The following is a 22,840-nucleotide window of genomic DNA, read 5'->3' as shown; positions in this document are numbered from 1 at the left end:
CTCACTTTGACCTCATGTAGACAGTCTGCTGCCGACGGCCCCATTTACCTGCTCTCACTGCCACCTTATGGGAATGCATTTAAGTTCAGTTTAGTTTGGGGCGCTGCATTCTGCCTGGCCTGTTTTTAGCCTTTCATCCATCTATGTCTACTTATTTCCCTTTCTGTTCTGTATTTGTCGTGAGCCAAGCAAAGTCGCTTGTACTAAAACAAGGTTGTGGGTGATTGATGAAGCCTACAATCGGGGGACAAGCCAAAAACACATGACTTCGTTCTTCTGACTTTGCATTTCTGTTCACATACTGTATACAGTGTGCATTGTGCATGTAGAATACATACTGCCAAAAGCCATATTGGCTCCATATTGCGTTGTCTCCACAGGGAAACCTGGCCGTTAAATCCCCCTGAGGTGCATGAAGCTACCCTGCAGTTTGCCGGATGGGGACCCCAAGGCCAGCAGCTGGTAAGCAGTCTGTAACCCTCGAGATTACACTCACTAAACTCTGGCACATTGGTGGAGATCTGTCAGAATCAGCCTGCCTTCGCAGGCAATGCACTGATTTATGGTTTGTCACAGTGGAGCGGACTAATGTTGTGTTAATAGGAGGTCTGTGTACTCTGTAATGACCGCATTAAGGGTTCCAGGGTGAACCCCCTTTTGTTTTGACCTTCATGAATGTCAGCCAAAATGATTTTTTGTTTTCTGAAAACTCCCGAGCTGGTGAGAGCCGTAGTGGCAGATGGCATCTTGGTGGTACAAGCCGTGACTTGGGCAGTCTGAGGTTGCTGGGGGGGAGCAGACACATGGCATTGACTAAAGTGTTGGTGTGTATATGTGTACTGTCACATTTATCTTTGTCAGGACTGAGTTTTAGACCGTAGTAGTGAGGACATTTTGGCTGTCTGACACCCATTAAAAGGGCTGTTTTGTTAGGAGTTGGTTTAAGCAATCAGGTTAGAGTTAGGATTAGGTTCGGGTTAGAAGAGGAGTCAGGCTTTTAGTTGTGATGGTTAAGATTATGGTAGGAGGCTGGGAAGGCATTATGTCAATGTCCTCACAAAGATAGCCATGCAAATGTAGGTGCGTGTGTGAGTGCATATAACAAATTCAACAGTAGCAGCAGAGTGAACCTATTAGTGAACATAAATTCAATAAAACACTGACTGAATTAAGGTGGTTCTCATGATCGACATACATTTCCAGTAAAGTGACAAAGACCTCTCGTGGTCGAAAAAATGGAGACTGAGCTCATTGTTGGCTTTGTTTTCTTCACGATTTGTTGACTAGAGAAATGCGAGCCTATCCTTTAATGAGCCTAAAAGCGCCATTGATCCAAAGCACCTGATAATGTTTGGTTTGATTACTTACTCCATTTTGTCCCTTGTTGTCTTTAAATTGGTTTCTGTTTAGATTGTGGTGCTTAAACAACAGACAGCCCTGTGTTTCATCAGCTATCACCTCAAAGCTTTTTCATGTACCATAATCGCTCTCATCGTATCATTGCCTTAAATTACAGATAAATTCCTGTGAGAAGATATTAACATGTTGAAGTGTGCGATGAGACTTTGGCTGGTGAGGGAAGAAAGCAGAGTAATTTGCATATGGTAATAGTGTACCTGATTGTTCCTTTTCTCAATGCTGTTACTGTAGCTATGCATTTGATTTAATGATGCGCCTAGGTTGTGCAAGAAAAATGAGATGAGCTCCTCTCTTTTGTCTCTGTCTGACCTGGAGATGTCGGATGTGTTTTCTTTTTTTTTCCCCCTCACGGTTTGTGAATATAATGATTTCCCATTAAGTTTATCAGAATTGGAGCAATTTATCATCAAGTATTTCATCAGCCTGTAAAAAAAAAAGTGAGGTGTGTGTGAGTGTTTGTGGCAGCATGTCTGTGTGCAGCGGAGCATCAGATGTACAGTGAGAGGAACGGGGAGATGAATCCAGCAACACTCCCCTCATTAAATGGCAAGCAATTACTCTACCATGGCTGCGCAATCAGTGACGCTGGGTCAACACACGCACACACACACACACACACACACACACACACACACCTGAAAAAGAGGTAATATTGGCACAAAAGAAAGGGTAGCTTTAGGAAGGAAAATGAAATCAACAAAAGTATTATTTTACAAAATTGGACATTTCACAAGTAAAGACACACACACACACACACACACACACACACACACACACACACACACACACACACACACATACACACACACACACACACACACACAGACACAGACACACACACACACACATACACACACACACACACACACACACAGACACAGACACACACACACAAACAAGAAACCTTGCCATTCGAGCTCCACAGGTGTCTTTGATGTTGCTACTTTCATCTCTCCACCCTTTTGACATGACTCTTTTCTAGCTTTTTGCTTATTCTCTCTTTTCTCTCATCTAATTCCATTGAAGAGCCAAAAGTCATTGGGCAGGTGAGCGTAAATGAAAAGATTGGCCCCTGCCTTACATATTATTCCAGCTTTCAGAAGCCGTTCAGGATCATTTAAGACTAAATGCCATCATGCAATTTGGGCTGCCGAGTCTTTTGAACCTGCAAACTTCATGTATCTCTTTTAATCATTTGGTGTTCATCTTGCAAAGTTGAAACAAGGTCTGGTGCTTTGAGGCCACCTTAGCCGAGGTGTAATTCATGATAATTAGAATGCAGCTTCATGTAACCTTTTGAAAGCGGCCCATCCTGTCCTGTGGTGGTTTTACAACATTCGCCAACCACCGGCTTCCTTCTTTTTACACAGCCCTGCATTGATCTGTTTTCCACAGATGGTGTTCCCACAATACAAAACTTTGATTTTCTCAACAGCAGCCATACATCAGAGCAAAAGGGCTCATGTTTTTCTATTCTTCTGTCTCTTGCCAGCGATTTGAGGCTTACATTTAAGCTGAACAAGGTTCAGTTGACAGCCCAGTCGCACCAGCACGGCCTGCACTTCAGATACCAATCAATCCCACATTCATCTCCCTCACACTGGCACCAGGCGAAGCAGTGAAAAACACTGGAGTGGCTCATCAGAGGGTTTTAAGTGTCGCACGCTCATCTGCTAGCGGTGTGTCTTCACTCCTTTAGGCGATGCCATCGTTGGCGCTGACGGCTTAAATCAGTCGTCTAACCTGCAGTTTAGCTCAGTCATCGCCCACCCCGAGCCGGCAGCATAACATCTCAATAAACAGAGAGTGGAAATGGTGTGTTTGTGCTTCTGTATGTCGTCGGTAATGTGTGTGTGTGCCTGCAAGGCCTCAGCCAGCATTACAAAGAGTTTCATGCTGCTACGGAGAGGAATACAGCTTGAACTCTAATGAGGCAAATTACCATTAATACAGTGCGTACGGCAGGTGTTGACTGAGGCGGAATTTGTTTCTAAGCGTTACTGATTGGGCCGCTGTGTTTCTGTGTGGATTAGGATAAAGTCATGTTGTGATAAAAAGCCGTAAGTCGGGTTTGACATAAAGGCTGAGGATATAAAAAATGTGAGCTACACAGGCTGTGAAAATAGTTTCTCAGCTTTACAGTAAACTGAGATTTAAGAGTTTGTGTAGAACAATAGCGATACGCAAAACGATCGTAGGCTGCTTATGTTGACAAAGAAACTAATGATGGCCACTGCTCTGCCTTTCTCTGTGCAGATCTTCATATTTGAAAACAACATCTACTACAGAACAACAGTAGAAAGCCGAGCCATTCGCCTGGTTTCCACCGGGAAAGAAGGAGTCGTCTTCAATGGCCTGGCTGACTGGCTGTATGAGGGTAAGATGACGAAAAAACAAACTTACACAGAGACAAAACAAAGTTCTGAATAATATTGTGTCCATTATTTCCATCTGGCATGGACTGGACTTTTCGGAGTTTGGAGTTGCTTTCAGCTTTAACAAAAGAGTTAAAGTTGTAAGTGAAACTTGACTCCATGATGGATTGTGAAAATCATTTCAAGTGCTCAGTGAACATCTCAGTTCAGAACCAGGGCTGTTAATAAGCCACGATAAAAGCCTTCAGTTTTTTAGGAAGGCTTTTCACAAGATTTTAGGCGCCAACTTCAGGGAGTTTTACAGATTTTCCTGTTTTCAATTGTGATGTTGGACGCAGTCTGCATTTAAAGTCAGCCCAACGTTGTCAGATGAAGTTGAGGTGAGAAATCTATGCAAGTTAGGCACCAAACTTAAGACAGAAAACAATTTCATTGTGGACCTCACTTTGTCCTACCCTAAACTGTTTCCACAGAGTTTACAGTATTGTCTGAACAGTGTGTACACTGTTGTACGCTGTACCATTAAGATATCCCCTTCAAAATGCATTAGATGGTTTTCTTTGGCCAGTTGGGGCAGGAGAAGTCAGCCGTAAACACAAACACCACTGACATATTAAGTTGGCATTGCAACATTAGCAAGTTGTGTTTCTGTTCACCTGTATTTAGCCAACTCAATTTGAAAACTATTTTAACCCAGTCTTTTGACACTTGCCCCCCCAACCCCGCCACCCCCCACCCCACCTGCCTCTCTCCGAGGTGCGATGGGATGCATGATTTCATTTGAAAGATCACAGCTGGCTGCAGTTCAATGCACCTCCCTTTCTAGACTTCACATAACTCGTCTTTGTGTTCAGGCATTTGTAATTAATTAATGTCTGCAGCGCTGTAATCTCACTCAGCAGATGTTCAAACGCCAGCATACGTGTAATTTAGTATGAGACACTTTCTGATTACAGCATATGTGGGACAGACATTCTAATTACGTACCACTTCAATATGGCTTTGTTTGCAGATGCACTGCCACGTTGGAGAACAGTTTTCCCTCTCCATTCGTTTATAATGAAGTTTATAGGTATCTTATTTAGACTTGTGTTTCTGGCATTGTCATAATTACTAATTGTGTATATATTCAGAGGGTGCTTTTGGATAATAATTTTAGGGTAAATGTAATTGCAAAATGCCATTTATTATGGGGAAAATTCTGTTACAGTGCATGAACTGCTTCAGGGTCGGCTAGAATCATTTTTTTCATTAATGGGATTAATTCTTTATTGTAGACACAGAACATGACATGAAAGAAGTAATCCATTTCCAGTGCTAAAGAAAGATTTGCCTTGCTGTGTTTTCCCCACTATGTTGTAAGTATTTATCAGTGCATAACAGACTGTCTCATAAAGGCAGACAAGTATGTCTTTTGAACACATTTCTTACGGTGTTAACAGTGTGTGCCGTGTTGTTCAGGTGGGAAATATTTGGCAAAAGTTGCTTGAATATGATTCAAGGTGAGGCTTCCTCGTTTGTCTCAGGTCTTTAATGCTGTGTATTCAAATGTGCAGCGAATGTACCTATCACAGTGCTCTGTATTAAAGAGGTAAAGCAGGTACATTAACATAAAATCTTGTAAAAATTCAAAGCTAATGTTAAAAATTATATTTTCATACATGTTTTGGTTTGTTGTTTTATACAATTTCCCAAAAGAGCTCAACAAAGTTCAGATTTACAGCCCTCCGATCCTCTAAAAGTAACAATTTTGGTAAATCATACGTTCATGTATAAAAGTGCTTAAGGGTATATTGATTTAGGATCAGCATGGTTCATTCAAGTTACAGCATATCATGCTGATATTAAATAAAATATTAAAACCAGCTGGTCCTATTGATGCACTTTATAATATTTTAGATAATGAACCATCAGATGATTTACTTTTCTTTTCTTTTCTTTTCTTTCTAATAACACTTTCACATTTAGTCTTGGGGGTTAAACAATGCTTGGCCAAAAACAATTATCTTGCAAGCCTTTGATGTCAGTCAGTGTTAATAATTATTCCTCAGTTGCCGTGATGGAGCATCAACAAATATGTGAGTTCTACCTTTGATCAGGGGATTAAAGATGGTGAAGTCATGGGATTGAAGTCGGAAAGACTTCGTTTTGTGTAGAGCTGTGGGTTTGGGAGATGAAAGACATCAGAATACATAGCTTTTATGTTTTTACATGAGCAGTCATCTGTACCTGTGTAGATCTGTGTAGCTTCTGTAGGATTTGGTCGGTGCATGCGGCCTCTTTGGGTTTCGACAGCTGTATGTTTGCAACCTCTGCTGTCAGAGGGAGTGACACATCGACTGCACAGCCAAACCACACTGATTTGTCACAGTGAATTTGCGAGTGCAAGGAACAGAAAACCTCTCCATCTTTCTGTGGCGCTGTTACAGAAAGATATAAATATTTTTGTCTCGTACGAATAGCAGATACAGTCTGTATACTGTGGCTGATGTCAGATGTCAACGAAGGCAACAGGAGTCTTATTTAATGCGCAGACCTTCATAAAAGAACAGATGATTATAATTTTTTTGTGGTCTTCCTGCGTTATAGAAGAAAAAGTGGATGCAGATTTTCTTTGGGCGGCAGCCTTGAAAATCCTCTTGCACTGCAACAAACTAAACTCGGCCTTAGAGAGCCAACTCAAGCAACTGCTGAGAATTCACCGCTGAATAGTCTCCTTTGCCCACTTGACCCTACATTCACAGCAATGTGAAAAATAATTATAGCCTGACGACAAACAAAATCACAATGTCCTCATCAAGGTTGACTTGATAATTGTTTTATCAGGGAAAGGTTATTGTTAGGATCTGCTGGTGTTCGGATCTGCTCGTGTGGGTACAGTAGAGTGGATTCATAGAGCTCTTCTGCCCCCTGCTGGAGTTGTATATAATATCATACTTTTCTTGCAAGAAAGAATCGCTGCAGTTTTTGTTCAAAAAGAGTCCTCCACTATGTCCACTCCTCCTTTTTTATTCCTCCTTTTTCAAAGCCCAGTTATAAAGTGTCTGGGCATATTTTAAGGTTTTCACCAACAACAAAATCTAACCCGACAGAATATAAGCAAGGCAAGAATAGCTTTATTCATGCAGCATTTTTCATACACCGGGGAAAAACTCAATTTGCCTTACTTTAAAAAGAAGAAAATAAGAAGTATGAATGGAGTTACCTGAGCAGTGCTTGATTAATAAAGGTGACAATGTTGCCTTTGCAATTACGTATTTATGATGATTTAGATCAATTTAATTGTTTTAATTGCTTTTTCATTCCCTGGCATTGAATCAAAATTAGCACTGTCTACTTAATAAACAACTTGTAATTTCACTTTTTTAAATTGTTCTAATTATCCAGGTTAAATATGAACCTATAAAGTGATTTGTTGTTCCTCAGTAAGAGTCCAGGTAACGTGCTCTAAATGTTAAAAGGTTATCTATTCAGCTGCTCCCTTATTGTAAATGTCTTTATTCGTGTTGGAATATTAAGTACATAACACTAATAGGAAAGCTGTAGAGAGAGAGATTTGCACTGCAGGGAATTAGTAGTATCGTTTAAATGGCATTTAATATTTGTTTATATTTCTATATTGTTCATTCTGATTTCAGTTCCCCAGTGTACACAATATAATAACAATTGGGCTCACAAAAACAGAAATATGAGCTGTGTGTTAAAGACAGTAAAATACACCACTGTTAAGTAAAACATTGAACTTATTTTGTTCCACATGTCCAGCAGCTTGTTCTTCAGTTTTTTGCAGTTTTCAATGTGCTGTATGTTTGATTTTGTTTCACAGAGGAGATCCTGCAGACCCACGTAGCCCACTGGTGGTCTCCAGATGGGCTGCGTTTGGCCTACATGACCATCAACGACACGCTGGTGCCAAAAATGGAGGTGCCGTTTTTCACAGGAACACCGTATCCCGCCAGCCTCGACTATCACTACCCGAAGGCAAGTTCTCCAGCACCAACACCTGTTGTATGGCTGAGTAAATACAAAGTGGCTATAACTCATATTTTCAATAATAAAAAATGTCCCAAATGACAATGTGAAAACAATGTGACAATGTTGAACATGGCAGATCTCCCAATTTGAATTATGAATGAAGAGTTCTTTTGCATGCCTCTTTTTCTGGAAGTAAAAATCCCATTAATTTTTTCCAATAAAAAATGTTAGCTGACTGATAGCTGGAGCGGTAGTGCTGCTTGGATCAGCATGAAACTCTCCCTGTTAAATCATCAGTTCAAATGATTAACATCTGCAGCACACAACATTTGGTTCCTTAAAGAGTCAAAGCTACAAGCTCGTGTACATTCAATTTGAAGTGGAAAGATGTTAACCGCAACTCCCAAGGTGCACTTTGTTAAGAAACAGCCAAACACTGAGCCACTTCATCCAGATGATTGTGTGGATTCACATTGATTATGATATTTACCTCTGTGATCTGAATGCAGGCTAATACAAACTGTGATGCGCAAAGAAGCAAATTAACCTTATTTAGGATGATGCGTCAGTGTTGTGTTCTTTCATTTGTTCAACTCATTACGGCTGCCCCCACCTGGCCATGAAATACATTTTTGCAGCTTCAAATATTCACATCATGTTTATATGGGGATTTTAATAGATAGAAACGTTTCAGTGAAATCCCAGCTGACCTGCAGTGTCTAATTTCCTCTTGTCCTTGCAGGCCGGGGAAGAAAACCCTGTGGTGCAGCTGTCGGTGGTGAGCCTCCACGGTCCCCTGCACACAGTGGTGATGAAGAAACCTGATGACCCGCGAATAGGGTGAGTGACAGTCTGAGGGTGCCTCATTCAGTATGAAGTAACAAGCACCAAAAATCCCTGGAGCATTGTCTCCGAGGTAGAGGACACGGGGGATGTCAGAGGTGTGATGTGTTCTCACCTTCTGGATTTTCAGGAGGGAATATTATATCACCATGGTGAAATGGGCCACCAACACCAAACTGGCTGTCAACTGGCTGAACAGAGGCCAGAACAACTCCATCCTGACGCTGTGTGAGGCTACCACTGGAGTCTGCATTAAGGTAAAATGGAGTGTGAAATTTGCTGCCACTGTTTATGTCATGTTAAAGGATTATTCAGTGGTGTTCCCATTAAAAGACCAAAATATCAACATGGCTGACATGTTCCCTCATGTCTGTAAACATGGGCCTGTATACACCAGTCCGTTGCTACAAATAGAGCAGCAAATCCACAGCTGAAAATAGGTCCTAACAAATGTGCTCTTAGTCCTGTTTGGGTAAAGTTCTTTCCACTAAATACGCTTGGAGGAAAGTTGAGAAACCCTTGTATCCATAAAATAGTCTGTAGCATAAACATCTGTTAAAAGGCAAATTGTTTTCACACTGTGGTTTTGTACAGAGTAAATAAGAAAAATATAGTGTTCATCTGTGATCTGTTAAGGTGTTAGAAATGTCATCTTTAAATTAAGACCAGCTACCTGTTTCCAGTCTTTGTTTTGAGCTAAACCAAGTGGCTCCTAGACGTACTCTAATATCTAATTGACAGATATGAGATGTAAAAAAAAACAAAAAACATTCTTGTCTTACTTGGCGCTACAAATTGTCGAAGTTTTACATCTTCAGTACAACAAATGATCTTGGGTGCCATCAACAGGTTATGGAAATTGTACCAAGATACGGACCAACACAGTTGTTTTAGGTCTGTTCATAGGACTTGTTGACAAAAACATGAATGTAGAACATTAACAGAGCCATCCTTTAACTTTCGGGTAATTTCTTAAATGAAGCTTTCGACTCAGATCCTTTTGCTCATTTCAGAAACACGAGGATGAGAGTGACAGCTGGTTGCACCGTCAGGTATGTGATTAAAACACTGCTGCCCGGCTGTTGTGTAGCACGTTGGTTAAAAAACAGACTGTGTTTGCGCCATGTGTCTGAGCATAAACAAGTAAATAACAGGAGATACAAAAAGCCCTGCAGACACTTTAGGACATGCACAGCATTTTTTTTATGTCTCTTCTCTGCACAGAATGAGCCGCCTCTCTTTTCCCAAGACGGACACAAGTTCTTCTTCACCAGGGCAATCCCACAGGGTGGGAGAGGAAAGTTTTTCCACATCTCTATGTCCACCTCAATGGTAAAAAAAAAAAAAAAAAAGGCAAAATTATCCTTGTTGTGTTAACATTTTTTAAACTTTGGTCTTAAAGTTTTAATGCGTTTACTTTCAGCCCAACACCAGCACAGACATCCTTCAGTCCCTGACCTCTGGAGACTGGGACGTCACCAGCGTCTTGGCCTACAACCATGAGAGGAACCTCATGTAAGACTTCCTGATTCTTTTGCGTTCACATCTTTAAAAGCCAGCGCAGTTGTTTTGGGATTTATTATGACTGTTTGGATGATTAACAGATACTTTCTGAGCACAGAGGACGACCCAAAACGACGGCACTTGTACAGGTATGATTGTAATAGACACTAACTGGGTGCTTCTGTGTTTTCTTCTTTGACTGCTGTTTAAAGTATGAAGTGACATTTACTCACCTCCATTTTACAGTGCCGACACAATCCCTCCATTTAACCGCTGCTGCCTGTCCTGCGAGTTCAAGTGCGGCTACGTGGACGTCTCATTCAGTCCCGACATACAGTACTTCTTACTGAACTGTAAAGGTGAGCGTCCTTTGCCTTGACTCTCTTGAGTGAAGCCTCTGCTCGTAACATCCGGCGGAAAGTTTCACGCTCCTGAGAATGAAGGTCTCCTGGGAGAGGCAGAAAGCCGCATTTAGTAAAAGGTGTAATTGAATTACCGCTCCACGTCGGATGGAGAGCTCGTATCGAACTGGACGTTAGCTGATAACCTCAAACTACTGCTGGATCCACCTGATTAGCCGCAGAAATAAATGTCTTGTCTGACTAGATGCCAACAGTCATGTGAAGACTGCTGGCAGAGAGTGTGGCTTTCTGGTTTTGCTGGTTGGCATATGGAGAGGAGAGTTAGCTCAGTGATTAGTACTGTGTTGTCTACTAGATGTGTTCCTCAGAGACACTCTGTCATTGTTTTTTTTTGTCTTTATGGCTTCAACACTGGGCAACAACATCAGGGTTTCTATGGCAGCTGATTTGTTTAGGGGGCTCGCTCAGGAGAGGAAAAGTGCCTGTGGCTTTCTTCATTAATTGGATCTTTGGAGAGTAGTTCCATTGTGAAATAATAAGCTACTTCCTCGTGGGACAGAAGTCGATTATCAACTGTAGAGCTGAGAGGCTGTTTCTGAAGTCTGTGAGAGAAATCATTCTGGTGCAGAGAAGGGTTGGGTTTCAGCGTCTTGACTGTAGATTTGTTGGAGGCATTTGAGCCTTTTATCAGTGTCTTTTTACATGATATTTTATCATGCCTATTGAATTACATTCTATTATTACATTTCTGTTCGGTGTTTTTTTTGTTTTGTTTTTTTATTTTGAATTGTTCTTTGTACTGTAGGTCCAGACATCCCAAGTGTGGCAGTCTACAGCACTGAGGACAAACAGAGTGAGTGTCGTCTCTGTAGTTTTGTGCGCCTACATCATCATGCATAACCAAATATACCGAACTCATTTTTTTTTTTTTTATTGATGAATATATTTGTCATTGAGAAATTTAAGCTTTTTTTTTTTTTTTTTTTTCTTTTCTGCAGAGGTGTTTGATGTGGAGACAAATGACAGAGTAAACAACACATACAACAGCATGCAGATGCCCCGGGTGGAGTACGAGACCATCACCATCGATGACTACAGTAAGTGTCCACAACCTAATAAAATAAAAGCAGTCAGTTTGTGTTGACCCTGTTTTTTTCTGCCGCAGCGCTGACGATGCAGATTCTGAAGCCAGCTGGATTCATCGATACAGCCCACTACCCTTTACTGCTGCTTGTGTGAGTAGGATCTGTTCATTTCTTTATGAAGCACAAAATATTAAAAGCACTTGAAAGCTGCGATTAAAAAAAAAATACTTTCATAAGTGTGTTACATCAAATTGTTTTTGCACTTTCCTAAATCTGGCGGGCTCAAAAGAATATGAGTCTCTAGTACACTGGATCCTACATTTCCCATAATGCAACTCCACTTTTAATAGATGCCTGGCTGCTAAATGCCCTCATCTTTTAAACTCCTGCCCTCAGTTTTAACGTAGGCTTGCCGTCCAGCTGGACTGACAAATATGTTTTGCTTGAAGGACTCAAATGATTTATGTAACTCTAAAATAGTTTGAGTTAATTTTCTGTCACTCAACCACTATAATCATGTTAGAGTATAATAACTAGAATACAATATAGACCAGAATACCCTACATCGGATGTCACATTTGTAAAACATTTTCGGTTATTTACTAAAATCCTGTACGAAGTTGGTTCCACTCTGTGGTCATGTTTATGGCTTGGTGGTGTTTTATTGAACTGCTCTGCATTGCAAGGTTTTTCTGTTATTTTGTCCACTCTTTCTATCTTGTGCAAAATAATTCAGAATATAGTACGTCACCTTTGCTCTGATAGATTTTCGCATTTTGGTTTTGACCAAACAGTAACACCACTGTTACAATACCACTATTAGTCTCCGAGCAAAAAGTCACTCCTTAAAGTTGACCGTCATGCGGCTTGTTTGTTCCCCCAGCGACGGTACGCCCGGTGGGCAGATGGTGACGGAGCAGTTCCAGGTGGACTGGGCCACAGTTCTGGTTAGCAGCTTCAGCACCATCGTCATCCGCTTCGACGGCCACGGCAGCGGCTTTCAGGGCACCAACCTGCTCCACAATGTCCGCAGGAGACTGGGCCAACAGGAGGAGCTGGACCAGCTACAGGCTCTCAGGTCCGTCTTTTACTGCAGCTGCGAGTGTGATTGAAACTGAAGGGCTGAGTAGTTTTTAATTAATTTTCTTTCATTTTCAGGTTCATATCCAAAGAGGCTTACATTGATAAGAATCGGATGGGAGTTTACGGAAAGGTAATCTTTAGTTAGCTGCAAGCCTACGTAGGAATAAAGCTCACATTTGAAATAATCATCAGAAAGTGGATTTAAATAGACTTGTTGACATGTTTCTGCGTCCCTGTCTGTGCTCAGGCCTACGGGGGATATTTAGCGACGATGCTTTTGAGCTCTGAGGAGTTTAACGAGCTGAAATGTGGAACAGCAGTCTCCCCCATCACAGATTTTGAGCTTTATGGTATAACTTTTTTTTGATATATTCTTCTACTTCGGATGCCTTAAAGTGTCCAAAGGCGGCCAATCTTTCTAATCCTGGTTTTCTCTTTTCCAAATTGCAGCATCTGCGTTTTCGGAACGATACCTCGGTGCAAAGACAGACTCCCGAGTATACACTGTAAAGTATCCACTTTTCTTTCTCCTTTTCCAAATCATGCATCGAGATGTTTACTCCAAGTGTGCAGAGAGGGAGTTCATTATAAAACAAAAACATTGATGACATGATGAATCTGTCTCTTTTTTTTGTTGTTGTTGTTGTTCTTCCAGGTGGCAAATTTAGCACACAGAGCGGGTCAGCTGCTGGAGAAACAGTACTTAATAATTCACCCTACTGCTGATGGTAACACTTTTTTTTTTCTAACTACTGCAGTGAGTGAAACGATTTCTTTCTGTGCTCTGAATCTAACATGGATCTCATATTCTCCGCCACAGAAAAGGTTCACTTCCAGCACACAGCCAAATTTATCAACCATTTAATCAGCGAGAAGGCCAATTACACTTTACAGGTGAGCTGCAGTTTGTGAAATCACTCGGGGAAATAAAGAATGTGTCTGTTATGTTTTCTGAAATGAAAACACCTTTATGGAGCTCATAGCTGACAAATCAGTCCAGAAAATAATTCATTCATTTCTTATTTATTCCACTGAGGATAATTCACCAAATTCTCCACAAACAGAGGAATGATTGCTTCCCAAGGTCAAAAATGAGCCGGAATACCTGTAGGTTTAAGTTTGCTGTTAAGACAGATCAAATAAATTGAATGGCATTTTTCTCCTTTTTTTATAGGCCTACTAAATAGTTTGAGTAAACAAAAAGTGAATGATACTTCAATATTAAAATATGTGTTTAGTTTAGTTGCTGCACAGTATAGATCAGAGGGGTGTACTACAAAGTGAGATTATTGGGTTAGCGAGGTATGTTGAGACTAATGCGTGGGTAGTCAGTGTCACGAAGGTGGCTCTGTTTTAAACTGGCTGGATCACCATGGTAACTTAACCTGCTCGGGACCAGGTTAAGTTTGAAGCATATGTTGGAGATATCAGATCAAAACGTAAGAAAGTACCGTCTAGTGTCCAATCAGTTCTCTCTGAAATATGTCATCACTAATCAGAGAAGATCCCGTGGAGCTCGGTGGGACAGTCAGACAGTCCTCTGAGGGGGACAGATTGTTTACAGACCGACAAACATCTGTCTTTCCCTGTTGATTTTTGAGATATAGATTAATATCATTGTTTTTTTTTATACGCATAGACTCTCTCCATAGACTTCAATGTAAAATAGCGTTACAAAACCAATCCGTTGTAAACCTCCGGATCAAAATTACTTTAAAAATGACACGGCGGCACTATATCTAGGGGTCATATTTAACTCTACCTGCCATGAAACACCTGGATAGATAAAAAAAAAAAAAAATTAAAGTTGAATTTGATCCCTCCTTATTCAAGTCAGTTCAGTCTTCCCTCCTGTAGAGGGGTTTCACAGAGCCCTTCTATCAGGGTTCTTTTAAGATATAACTGGGGCAAAAACAGAGAGAAGAGTTTTCCACATCATTGTTGGTGCAAATAACTACACAGCAACTCTTCTGCATAGCGTTATTATTTAAACCGGTTAGTTTAAAGCAGGAATTTTGGAGAATAGTCTCAACTTCCTAAGATTTCCCGTTGCTGTCAATGCAGCGCAATGTCAACGGGTTTTTTTTTTTTTTTTTTTTTCCCCATAAAGGGGCGAGGTGAGGAGAGCCCGCCCTGGATGACGAAATGCCGGTCTGCTCTATGAACGCACTGCCCTGTATTTACCTCCAGATCTACCCAGACGAGGGACACTTCCTGCACAGCGAGGGCGCACGGCAGCACCTGAGCCAATCCCTGGTCAACTTCTTCGAGGAGTGTTTCCGGGTGCCGGAGGTCCCGACGGACGACCAGCAGGACGTCAACGAGGACGACAGTTAAACCGGATCCAACGTGAGCCAGCTCCGGCCAGCGACTACAGCACAATATGCAAACAGATCTTTTTTTTTTTTTAACCCAATCCAACCACACCACCTACCGCCCAATCTGATTCGAGCTCTAATCTGAAGCGCAGCACCCGCGTGTGCTAAAAAAAAAAAAAAAAAAAAAAGGGGGGCCCCCCCTCTCTGCCGACATCCCCTCTCAAGCAGTCAGACAGATGTGGACAGTCACGCCTCCCTGCGACTGGAATAGATGGAGCAGTGCGGCCTCTAGTGGACAAACAGAGGATCAACATAGGATCCATTGAGCAGTGCGCCTGCACTCCCAGCGCTTTGCAGCACAAAATATTCCCCCGTGAAGAATAATTATGTTGAGATTTAACTTTTAAAAGGCCGCCACTTTCTGATAACTTTGCCAACTAACTTACTGATTATTGTGTTCATGAGTATGATTATTGCTACTTGTTTCTCAGAATTTCTGTCCCGTCTTACAGTTGTACCGTGTCTGAGTGGACGCCTGGCTGCACCAGTCCTTAGTTGCTTTACGGAACGAAGGCATAATGTTTAACTTGTGTCCCCCCCCCCCCCATGGAAAAAAAAGAAAAAAAGAAGAGAAAACGGTATAAAATCATGTTTCCTTCTCACATTTCTGAATTGAACTCTTCTTTTAGTCACTGTGCCTTACTGTGGGTCAAATGTTCACGTTAGGAGCCCACACCACGCTAAAAAAAAAAAAAGAAGCAAATATGGAAAGGCCTTGCAAAGGTTTGGCACATTTTATCTCAAAAACGTGGAAGGCATTGAATTTAACTGCTTGAAAGATAGTATTATATACTGACACAAAAAAGGTAAAGAATATTTAGTTTGCAGTTTCTTTATGTTTACCATCCAAACTGGCGGACCAGTGAGTTTACTAAGCTGAATTTTCCTTATTTTGTGAATTACTTTTGACAGCTTTGTGTGTTACAGACTCTCTCATGTCACTTGTTAGTATTGTCAGTGGTTTCTAGTCAGCTGATGTACAAAGTGTATAAAACTTATATTGTTTAAGTCTTTATGTTGTATGTGCAACTTGTATATAAAGCATTTTGAAATGTATCTTTGCTTTGCTCCATCTGTGACCTCATCTCTTCTTCGTCGGATAATTTGATCTACTTTACCTGATCCAGTATGCCCCCTGGTGGGCAGTACAAGTATTGCAGTTCAATTTAGGACCAGCAATAGACATCAGAGCAGGAAAAGCACAGATATTACTGATAGCATTTGACAATGTTAGCTCTGCTGGCTCTATGTATTCAAGTGTCCCAGTAAGACGATGATAGAAGGGTAATGAACCAGTGTGCACTGTACCGGTACCCTAAAACTCAAAACACCAGGGCTTCTTTGTAAATGCCACTAATTAAATAGCACCACGACTGAAAACAAATGTAATTATTACTGAACTTATAGTGCAGAAATATATTAATATTTTACTTTGAAAATCCTCTGAGTTTGTGAGGTTCAACTCAAACTGAATTTAATAAAATTGCAAAACTTGACATTTTAATTTCAGAGTAATTCTAACTCGAAACAAACCTAGGTTGTTTTCTTAGTGAAACGTTTCGATGTCAGACATTCAGGGTTAAATTTCAACATTAAGTTTTCGGTAGTAACTTTAAGAGTAGACTTGTAACATTAAATCCACTGACAGTTTAAGCATTAAGTGTAATGCAACAGGCCCCCCCCCCCCCCCCCCCCGCAATATATTATATATTCTACTTTTGAAGCCATTAGTGTTCAGTTATTCAGTCGGATTGAGAGATGTCGATTTATTTAATTGGTCATTTTGGAGACTTTAATTTGTGATTCTGTTGAACTGTGCTGGGTTATACCGAGAAGTGTTTCTAATATTTTGTTTTACCCGTTACATTTAAATGGGTGGGGGCCAAAGTATCAAGAACACCTCTCGGTATAACCCAGTGCAGTTCAACATAAATTAGTCTCCAAAATGACCGATTAAATAAATCAACATCTTTCGTAATCAGCTAGAAGAACAACTGAACATTTCAATCGTCATGAAGGGAGGATTTCTTGCTGGGCTGTTCGCAAAATTGAAGACCATTCTTTGATTCTGTACCTCAAAGCAAACCCCCCCCCCCCCCCCCCCAAAAAAAAAAAAAAAAAAAAAAAAAAAAAAAAAAAGATGCATGGACATTTGCCATTGACAAAATTTATTTCCAGTGTTTCAGGAGTCTGTGCACACCCCTCACAATCGGAGGAACACCGCATTGATTAAAATGGTCCAGCTCAATCAGGTGTCCTCGTCCCGCAGGGGAACCTCTCCCCACAGAAAAGTACCAAACTGCCCACAGCACCCACTCAGGCCGCGTAGGCATCACGCTCATCTCACAATACTGTACTTAATCCTGCAATCTGATGGAAATGAAAAGTAAAGCAGCTAAAACATGGCATTTATATGTACATTTAAGTTACTTATTTTACAATGAATATTTAAAATTCAAGTTCTGTTAAAATCAAAAAATGAAAAACAGGAGAGGAAAAAAACAAAACAAAAGTGTATAAAACATTAAGACCAGAGTGGAATGCCTAAGGAATGGAAGCTCGGCATTTTCTGAACCTGTAGAATGACTGAGTCGACAATGAAAATGTCATTCACAGTAACATCTTCGTGTGTCTCAATAAAGACAATATGGCACCCTTAACATTTCATTGTGAGGCACTTTCTTTTGTGAAGAAACATGATTTTTCTGATTCGATTAGCCAGTTTTTCTTCTACTTCCAGCTTTCCTTTATTTTGCCCGTCGCCGACAGATGTGTGAACCACGAACACTAAAACACAGCTGAACATCTGCATCAAGAGGGATGTTGTTCACTGCTCTTTAAACCACAATGCAGGGATGAATAAAAACTATATTCACGTTTGCATAAAGTCCAGTGTCTCCTTGTCACATTTGTACCTTTGGGAAGGCCCCTTTGACAGCAGAGAGCTAGTAGGCAGTCACGCACAGGCTGTACCAAAAAAAAAAAAAAACCTATTCAAGTACACAGAAAAATAGGAATATGTACACTTTAGAATGAAACACAAGCATCTAAAGCTTTTAGTCAGTATTACAGCAAGCATGTCTGTACATTCTTCATTTGGTTACCGACAGACTCACTGACTCTGAGCATCTTAACTTTCTTTACACAAAAATAGCTCCTCTGCAATACTAAAAATCTCTTTCACTACTTCCTATTCATCCTAAGCCAGTTCATCCTTAAAGCCACTTAGCTAAACCTCGAAACAATCTTAACTCGAGTTGTTCACACTTCATTGATCATACTTCACAAGCTCATCGTTTCATGAGCGACGGGGTCCTTTCAGCATAACAGGGATTTGCATCAGGAGGGAGGAAATCCTCCTGCTGAGCAAATCCCAGAGTCATTTGTCAATAAAAAATAAAATAAAAATAAAAAAAAACACTAAAGAAAACTAAAACGATATAAACAACATTTTGTTCCATGCCTTATACATGAGCAAGATCAACCATCCCCGTGTGCAGTAATTCTCTTTTCACGCACGCACACACGCGAGACGGTCTTTGTACAACATGCTCATTCACGAACGTTGGTCACACAACAGACACGACACTGACAAGACTCCCGAGTACGTACACATCTCACAGACGGACGAAACACGCGCAGTCACACGGTCCGACACCTCTCACAGGTACTGATAGAAGCGCGAATGGACCACCTGGGAGCCGGTGAGTTTATGTGGGTGAGCGGTGGCAGAAAGGCTCAGATTTTTACTGTGGGGGACGTCCCCGTTCAACGCCTCCGCCGGGCGACGGGGGAGTTCAGAGGAGGACGAAGCTCCGAGGTTACGAGAGTGGGCGCTGCACGGCGCCCCCTGCTGTTCAGGGAGGTCCAGGCTGACTTCGGGATTGCTGGTACGGTGGCGCTCGCGAGCAATCCAGTCCCCGATGGAGAAGTCCTGAGAGCTGCACTTGGGTTTCAGCCGGTCCACGGCTGACAGCTCCGACCGCGAGCCCGAACCGATGTCCGCCTGCTGCGGCCAGTCCCCCAAAACAGACAGCTCCGCAAAGTCTCTCTGACCGCCCATCGTGTGTCTGCGCCTGATGTTCTTCTTCTTACTGCGGCCCTCCGGGGACCGACTCCTCTGGCTGCCCACACCAAACATGTCGTCCACAGACGTCCGCAGACGCACCTTCAGTCGGTCCGTGATCTTCAGCTTCCACGCCGGCTCCGCCTTGTCCAGCTCGCTGCGGGACGAGGAGCTGAGGCTCCCGGTGGACCGACCTTTAACCGACCCCAGGACACGGGACAGTCTGTTGGGATCTTTATCGCTCCGAGCGCCGTCCAGTGACGACTCGCTGCCGGTCTTCTGTTGGGCAGCTTTCTTTCTGGAGAGCGTGTCGCACTCGATGAGTCGGTGCGAGGCGAGCGGTCGGGGAGCTTCCTGCAGGTCTCGCTGGTCGGCTTTGCCGACAGTGAACACCGACAGGTCACTCTCGCTGTCCGTCTCCATCGGCCTTCCCTCGCTGATGAGCTCGCTTCTCTCGTCGTCTGCATCTTCTCCGCCCCTGCTCTCAGACACGGACTGCACCTCCGGACTGAGGGTGCTGAGCTCGGCTCCCGTCAGGAAGGTCATGGAGGAAGTGGTGGAGTAGTCCGAGGTGATGGAGCAAACCTCGGCTCCCGGCCCGCTGGGGCACGCCTCCGCGCCCGGAGCCACCACCCTGCCACGCCTCGCTCTGGGCCCCGACGCCTGGGAGCTGGTGCTGTTCATCGTACCGAGGTCGGACACGGTGTCGTCGTAGGTGGACGGCGGGTCCGACAGAGAGGACTGGTGAGCCATCGGCATGCGGTAGTGGAGGTTTGGGGAATGGGAAGGCGAGGCGTAGGGGGAGCCGGGCGGGAGGGTGGAGGCAATGTGTTCTGGAGGCAGGGAGAGAGAGGGCTGCGACATCAGGCTGCTGGAGAGAGACTCCTTCCTGTTGGCGGTGTCCAGCTGCTCCTCAGAGCTGTTCCTGTGCTTCTCTTCTTTCTCGCTGGTTTCATCCGTCTGCCCCCCCTCCCCCTCCTCCTCCTCCTCCTCCTCCTCTTCCTCGGTCCGGCTGCCTGGGGACCACGGAGGCTGCTGCTGGCTCTCCTCTGGCGGCTCCTTCTTGGTGAACACAGGGTCCAAGTCGTCGTCTGAACTACTGGGATGAGCTTTGTCCTTGGGCTTCTTGCGTTTGCGGTTGGCGAAGAAGGAGGAGCGCAGCATTTCTTTGCTACACTGATCCTTCCCTGACCCCCACAAGCTCTGCTGACACACAACCAAGGCCGCGTTAGATGACTTGTCAAAGACTTTAGATTACAAAACCAGCAAAGACGGAGAAATTCAATATTTACCTTTGATTTGGAGGAGTCACTACATGCTGAGTCTGCATCAAAGAGAAGAGAGTCATTAGTAAGAGTCTGGCGGCTCAACGACTTTATCAAAGCAGGCAACAGGATACAGAAAGAGAGGAGGCAGATTTAAAGTTGGCTCAGTGAAATTGACAAGATATGATGAATTGAATGAGAGCAGCTACACGAGAGCAGATGACACATTGTTGGTCAGCGCGAGAGAGAGAGAGAGAGACAGGACGACGAGTGACCACACGAAGTGGGAGAGGGAGAAGTGGAGGAAGCGCAAGAAGAGGCCTGAGATGACGGATGAGGAGAAAGGAAGTGAAAACCCGGCAGTAAACCAAGACACAGAAAAGCAGCTCATGCTCATGTATCGATGGAACGACGGCACATCACGGACAAACACGCCAGTCACAGAGCATCACACGTGGCCACCAATCAGCCGTAGGCATTCTTTCCCAACTCAAAAGACATCACAGAGGAGAGGGGAGTGACGAGTTCGCTCTGACTGAGAGACGTCGGGGACCTGAGCTGAACAGATCAGTGGGTTTCGTGTTGTCGATACAGCCGCTGCAGGCAAGCGTCAGTGTGACGGGAGGTTGCTCTTACTGCGAGGTGGATTAACTCCCGTGGTGCAATTTAACGTGTACATGTCGCGTCACTATCAACAACATAAAAGGCAAAACAAAAGAGTTCACAAAACGTTCTCGTCTCGCTGTTCGAGGGTGGAAAACATGCAAACTTGACGCTGACAAAGACGAGCACAGCAACGGCACCTTTCGACCAGAACGTTACAGGAACTGTGGAGCCACAAGAACTAAACTCGGGAACAAAAAGCGCCGTTTGATTCCTGCCTGCGTTTCAAACCACATCCAGAAGTATCAATTTGACAAATCAGTCCAATAATTATGAAAAAAAAAATCATTTCATTTCTTCACGTGTTAAAGCTTTACGATGACCACTGACATTTAAATCTACAGCACGGGACTGTTACTTAGTAAATGTGCGAGTATTTGACAGTATAGAGAGTTTTTAAATCTGGTGTCTGGCGAGACGTTTCTACGCTGCCTGGATGAAAAGTGCGATCTGGGTAAGCACGCGCACCAGAAGCTTCCGCTGGCCGAGCAGGCTAACTTCCACTTTAGTTTTATGCAATAGATATATAGATAAATAGAGATCAAATAATCTAAACATGCAGCTCCCGGAGGCTTTCCAAATGTTATTAACTCGCGAGCGCGAGTTGCGAAATAATTTATCCATCGTTTCACAGCTGCAATAGCAGCTCGGAAGAAGCTGCAGCGGAGCCGTTGACTCGAGCACGTGTTGACCGTTTTTCAAATACTCTCACTGGCAGAGGAGAGAGACTAAAGTTCCTCACTGCAGGTTTAAGTGGACGTCACTAATGGACGCGAACAAAAAAAAACCAACAGCTGAAAACTCGGTTGCACTCGTTTTAAAAGAAGGAAAAAAAAAAAAACTTTCTTTAGAGACTTGTCACGAAGCTGACGGCTTAATTTTTTGTTTTGAAATGTAAAATGTGACATAAATTGTTCGACTAACATTGTTAGGGGTGGGATTCGGTGCTTGCTCACCATGCGGATGAAGTTTTGAGTAAGTTGTGACATTTGACACTGCAAAGTTGCCCTAACATTTCAGAAAGTACTACTCTTTGAGCTTGATGTTTCTGACACTGAAAACTACAGGAAAGAAAGTGAATTCAGTCACTGGTCCGCAGGTAAAGTTCCTGAAATAATTCTTGGGACTCCTAAAAGTTCCTGTGGTGGAAATGGGCTATTGTTGTTATTATTATTATTATTATTATTATTATTATTATTATTATCATTATCTAATTTAGGTGAGTGTATCGGTGCGAGGTTGGGTAGAAAGACTGTGAGTGACACGTTAGTGATCGATGTAAATGCCAAACATTATGCGGTAGGAGATGAGGAAGTATGTGGAAATGTTGGTCTATAATTGACAATGTCAAGTTGTAAAATGCTCAATAAAGACAAAGATTTAGAAATAATGACATCACAGACAACACGTCAAACAAAAAGACACAAGAGGCGGCACCTCAAAACATATCGCGGCAAACACCCCTCCCTACATCTACATGCTCGGAGCCCCGCCCACTGCTACTTCAAAAAACCTGCGTGCCTCCGCATCAGTAAGTCACTGAACACTAATCGGCCTGGGACGTGGATGCATGTGTGGGTTTGTTTGGTGTGTAAAACGCATGTGTGCTGGGGAACATCCAGCTCAGTCCCAACACTACGACCCCACCCTCAGACATCAGGACAGATTATGCCACATGACCGGGAGAGAACCCGAGGATGACCGTACCATGCTACTTGTCCTTGCGATCAGCTTAAGAGACAACAAGAGACAGCAGAAGGGCTTTCAGAGAAAGTACAGCAGCATCGCTCTGTATCCCCTCAATTTAGGGTATTGGTTTAAAT

The 22,840-nt window shown here is 42.9% G+C and overlaps 2 protein-coding genes across 13 annotated transcripts in view; one reads left to right on the top strand and one right to left on the bottom strand.

Moving 5' to 3' along the window:
• Positions 1–16,079, top strand: part of LOC138202970 (A-type potassium channel modulatory protein DPP6-like) — a 78,140-nt gene extending 62,061 nt beyond the window's left edge. For 3 of the 4 annotated variants that reach the window (XM_069157393.1, XM_069157389.1, XM_069157391.1), the window contains 20 exons: positions 381–462; positions 3,676–3,796; positions 7,621–7,775; positions 8,512–8,609; positions 8,743–8,869; positions 9,626–9,664; positions 9,837–9,944; positions 10,036–10,127; positions 10,217–10,264; positions 10,362–10,474; positions 11,283–11,330; positions 11,476–11,574; positions 11,643–11,712; positions 12,446–12,640; positions 12,721–12,775; positions 12,893–12,995; positions 13,096–13,151; positions 13,301–13,373; positions 13,466–13,539; positions 14,836–16,079. In XM_069157393.1, the coding sequence (XP_069013494.1) occupies positions 381–462; positions 3,676–3,796; positions 7,621–7,775; positions 8,512–8,609; positions 8,743–8,869; positions 9,626–9,664; positions 9,837–9,944; positions 10,036–10,127; positions 10,217–10,264; positions 10,362–10,474; positions 11,283–11,330; positions 11,476–11,574; positions 11,643–11,712; positions 12,446–12,640; positions 12,721–12,775; positions 12,893–12,995; positions 13,096–13,151; positions 13,301–13,373; positions 13,466–13,539; positions 14,836–14,982 (1,903 nt within the window). In that variant the 3' untranslated portion in view covers positions 14,983–16,079. Of the gene's footprint in view, positions 1–380; positions 463–3,675; positions 3,797–7,620; positions 7,776–8,511; positions 8,610–8,742; positions 8,870–9,625; positions 9,665–9,836; positions 9,945–10,035; positions 10,128–10,216; positions 10,265–10,361; positions 10,475–11,282; positions 11,331–11,475; positions 11,575–11,642; positions 11,713–12,445; positions 12,641–12,720; positions 12,776–12,892; positions 12,996–13,095; positions 13,152–13,300; positions 13,374–13,465; positions 13,540–14,755 lie in introns of all 4 variants that reach the window. The other variant, XM_069157390.1, reaches the window with a different exon arrangement.
• Positions 16,080–17,176: 1,097 nt separating this feature from the next.
• The window catches only part of arhgap21b (Rho GTPase activating protein 21b), a 36,508-nt gene continuing 30,844 nt past the window's right edge, over positions 17,177–22,840 (bottom strand). For 5 of the 9 annotated variants that reach the window (XM_069157379.1, XM_069157383.1, XM_069157381.1 and 2 more), the window contains 2 exons: positions 20,382–20,413; positions 17,177–20,295 (listed from right to left, as the gene is read on the bottom strand). In XM_069157379.1, coding sequence (XP_069013480.1) covers positions 18,685–20,295; positions 20,382–20,413 — 1,643 coding nt within the window. In that variant the 3' untranslated portion in view covers positions 17,177–18,684. The remainder of the gene's footprint in view (positions 20,296–20,381; positions 20,414–22,840) is intronic. The other 4 variants (XM_069157380.1, XM_069157388.1, XM_069157387.1 and 1 more) reach the window with 1 other exon arrangement.

Source organism: Embiotoca jacksoni, unplaced genomic scaffold, assembly GCF_022577435.1.
Source record: "Embiotoca jacksoni isolate LCO1_2020_lvr unplaced genomic scaffold, fEmbJac1.0.p SCAF_22, whole genome shotgun sequence".
Lineage (NCBI taxonomy): Eukaryota > Metazoa > Chordata > Actinopteri > Embiotocidae > Embiotoca > Embiotoca jacksoni.
The sequence above is the reverse complement of the archived record's forward strand: the minus strand, read 5'-3'. Positions and strand labels throughout refer to the sequence as shown.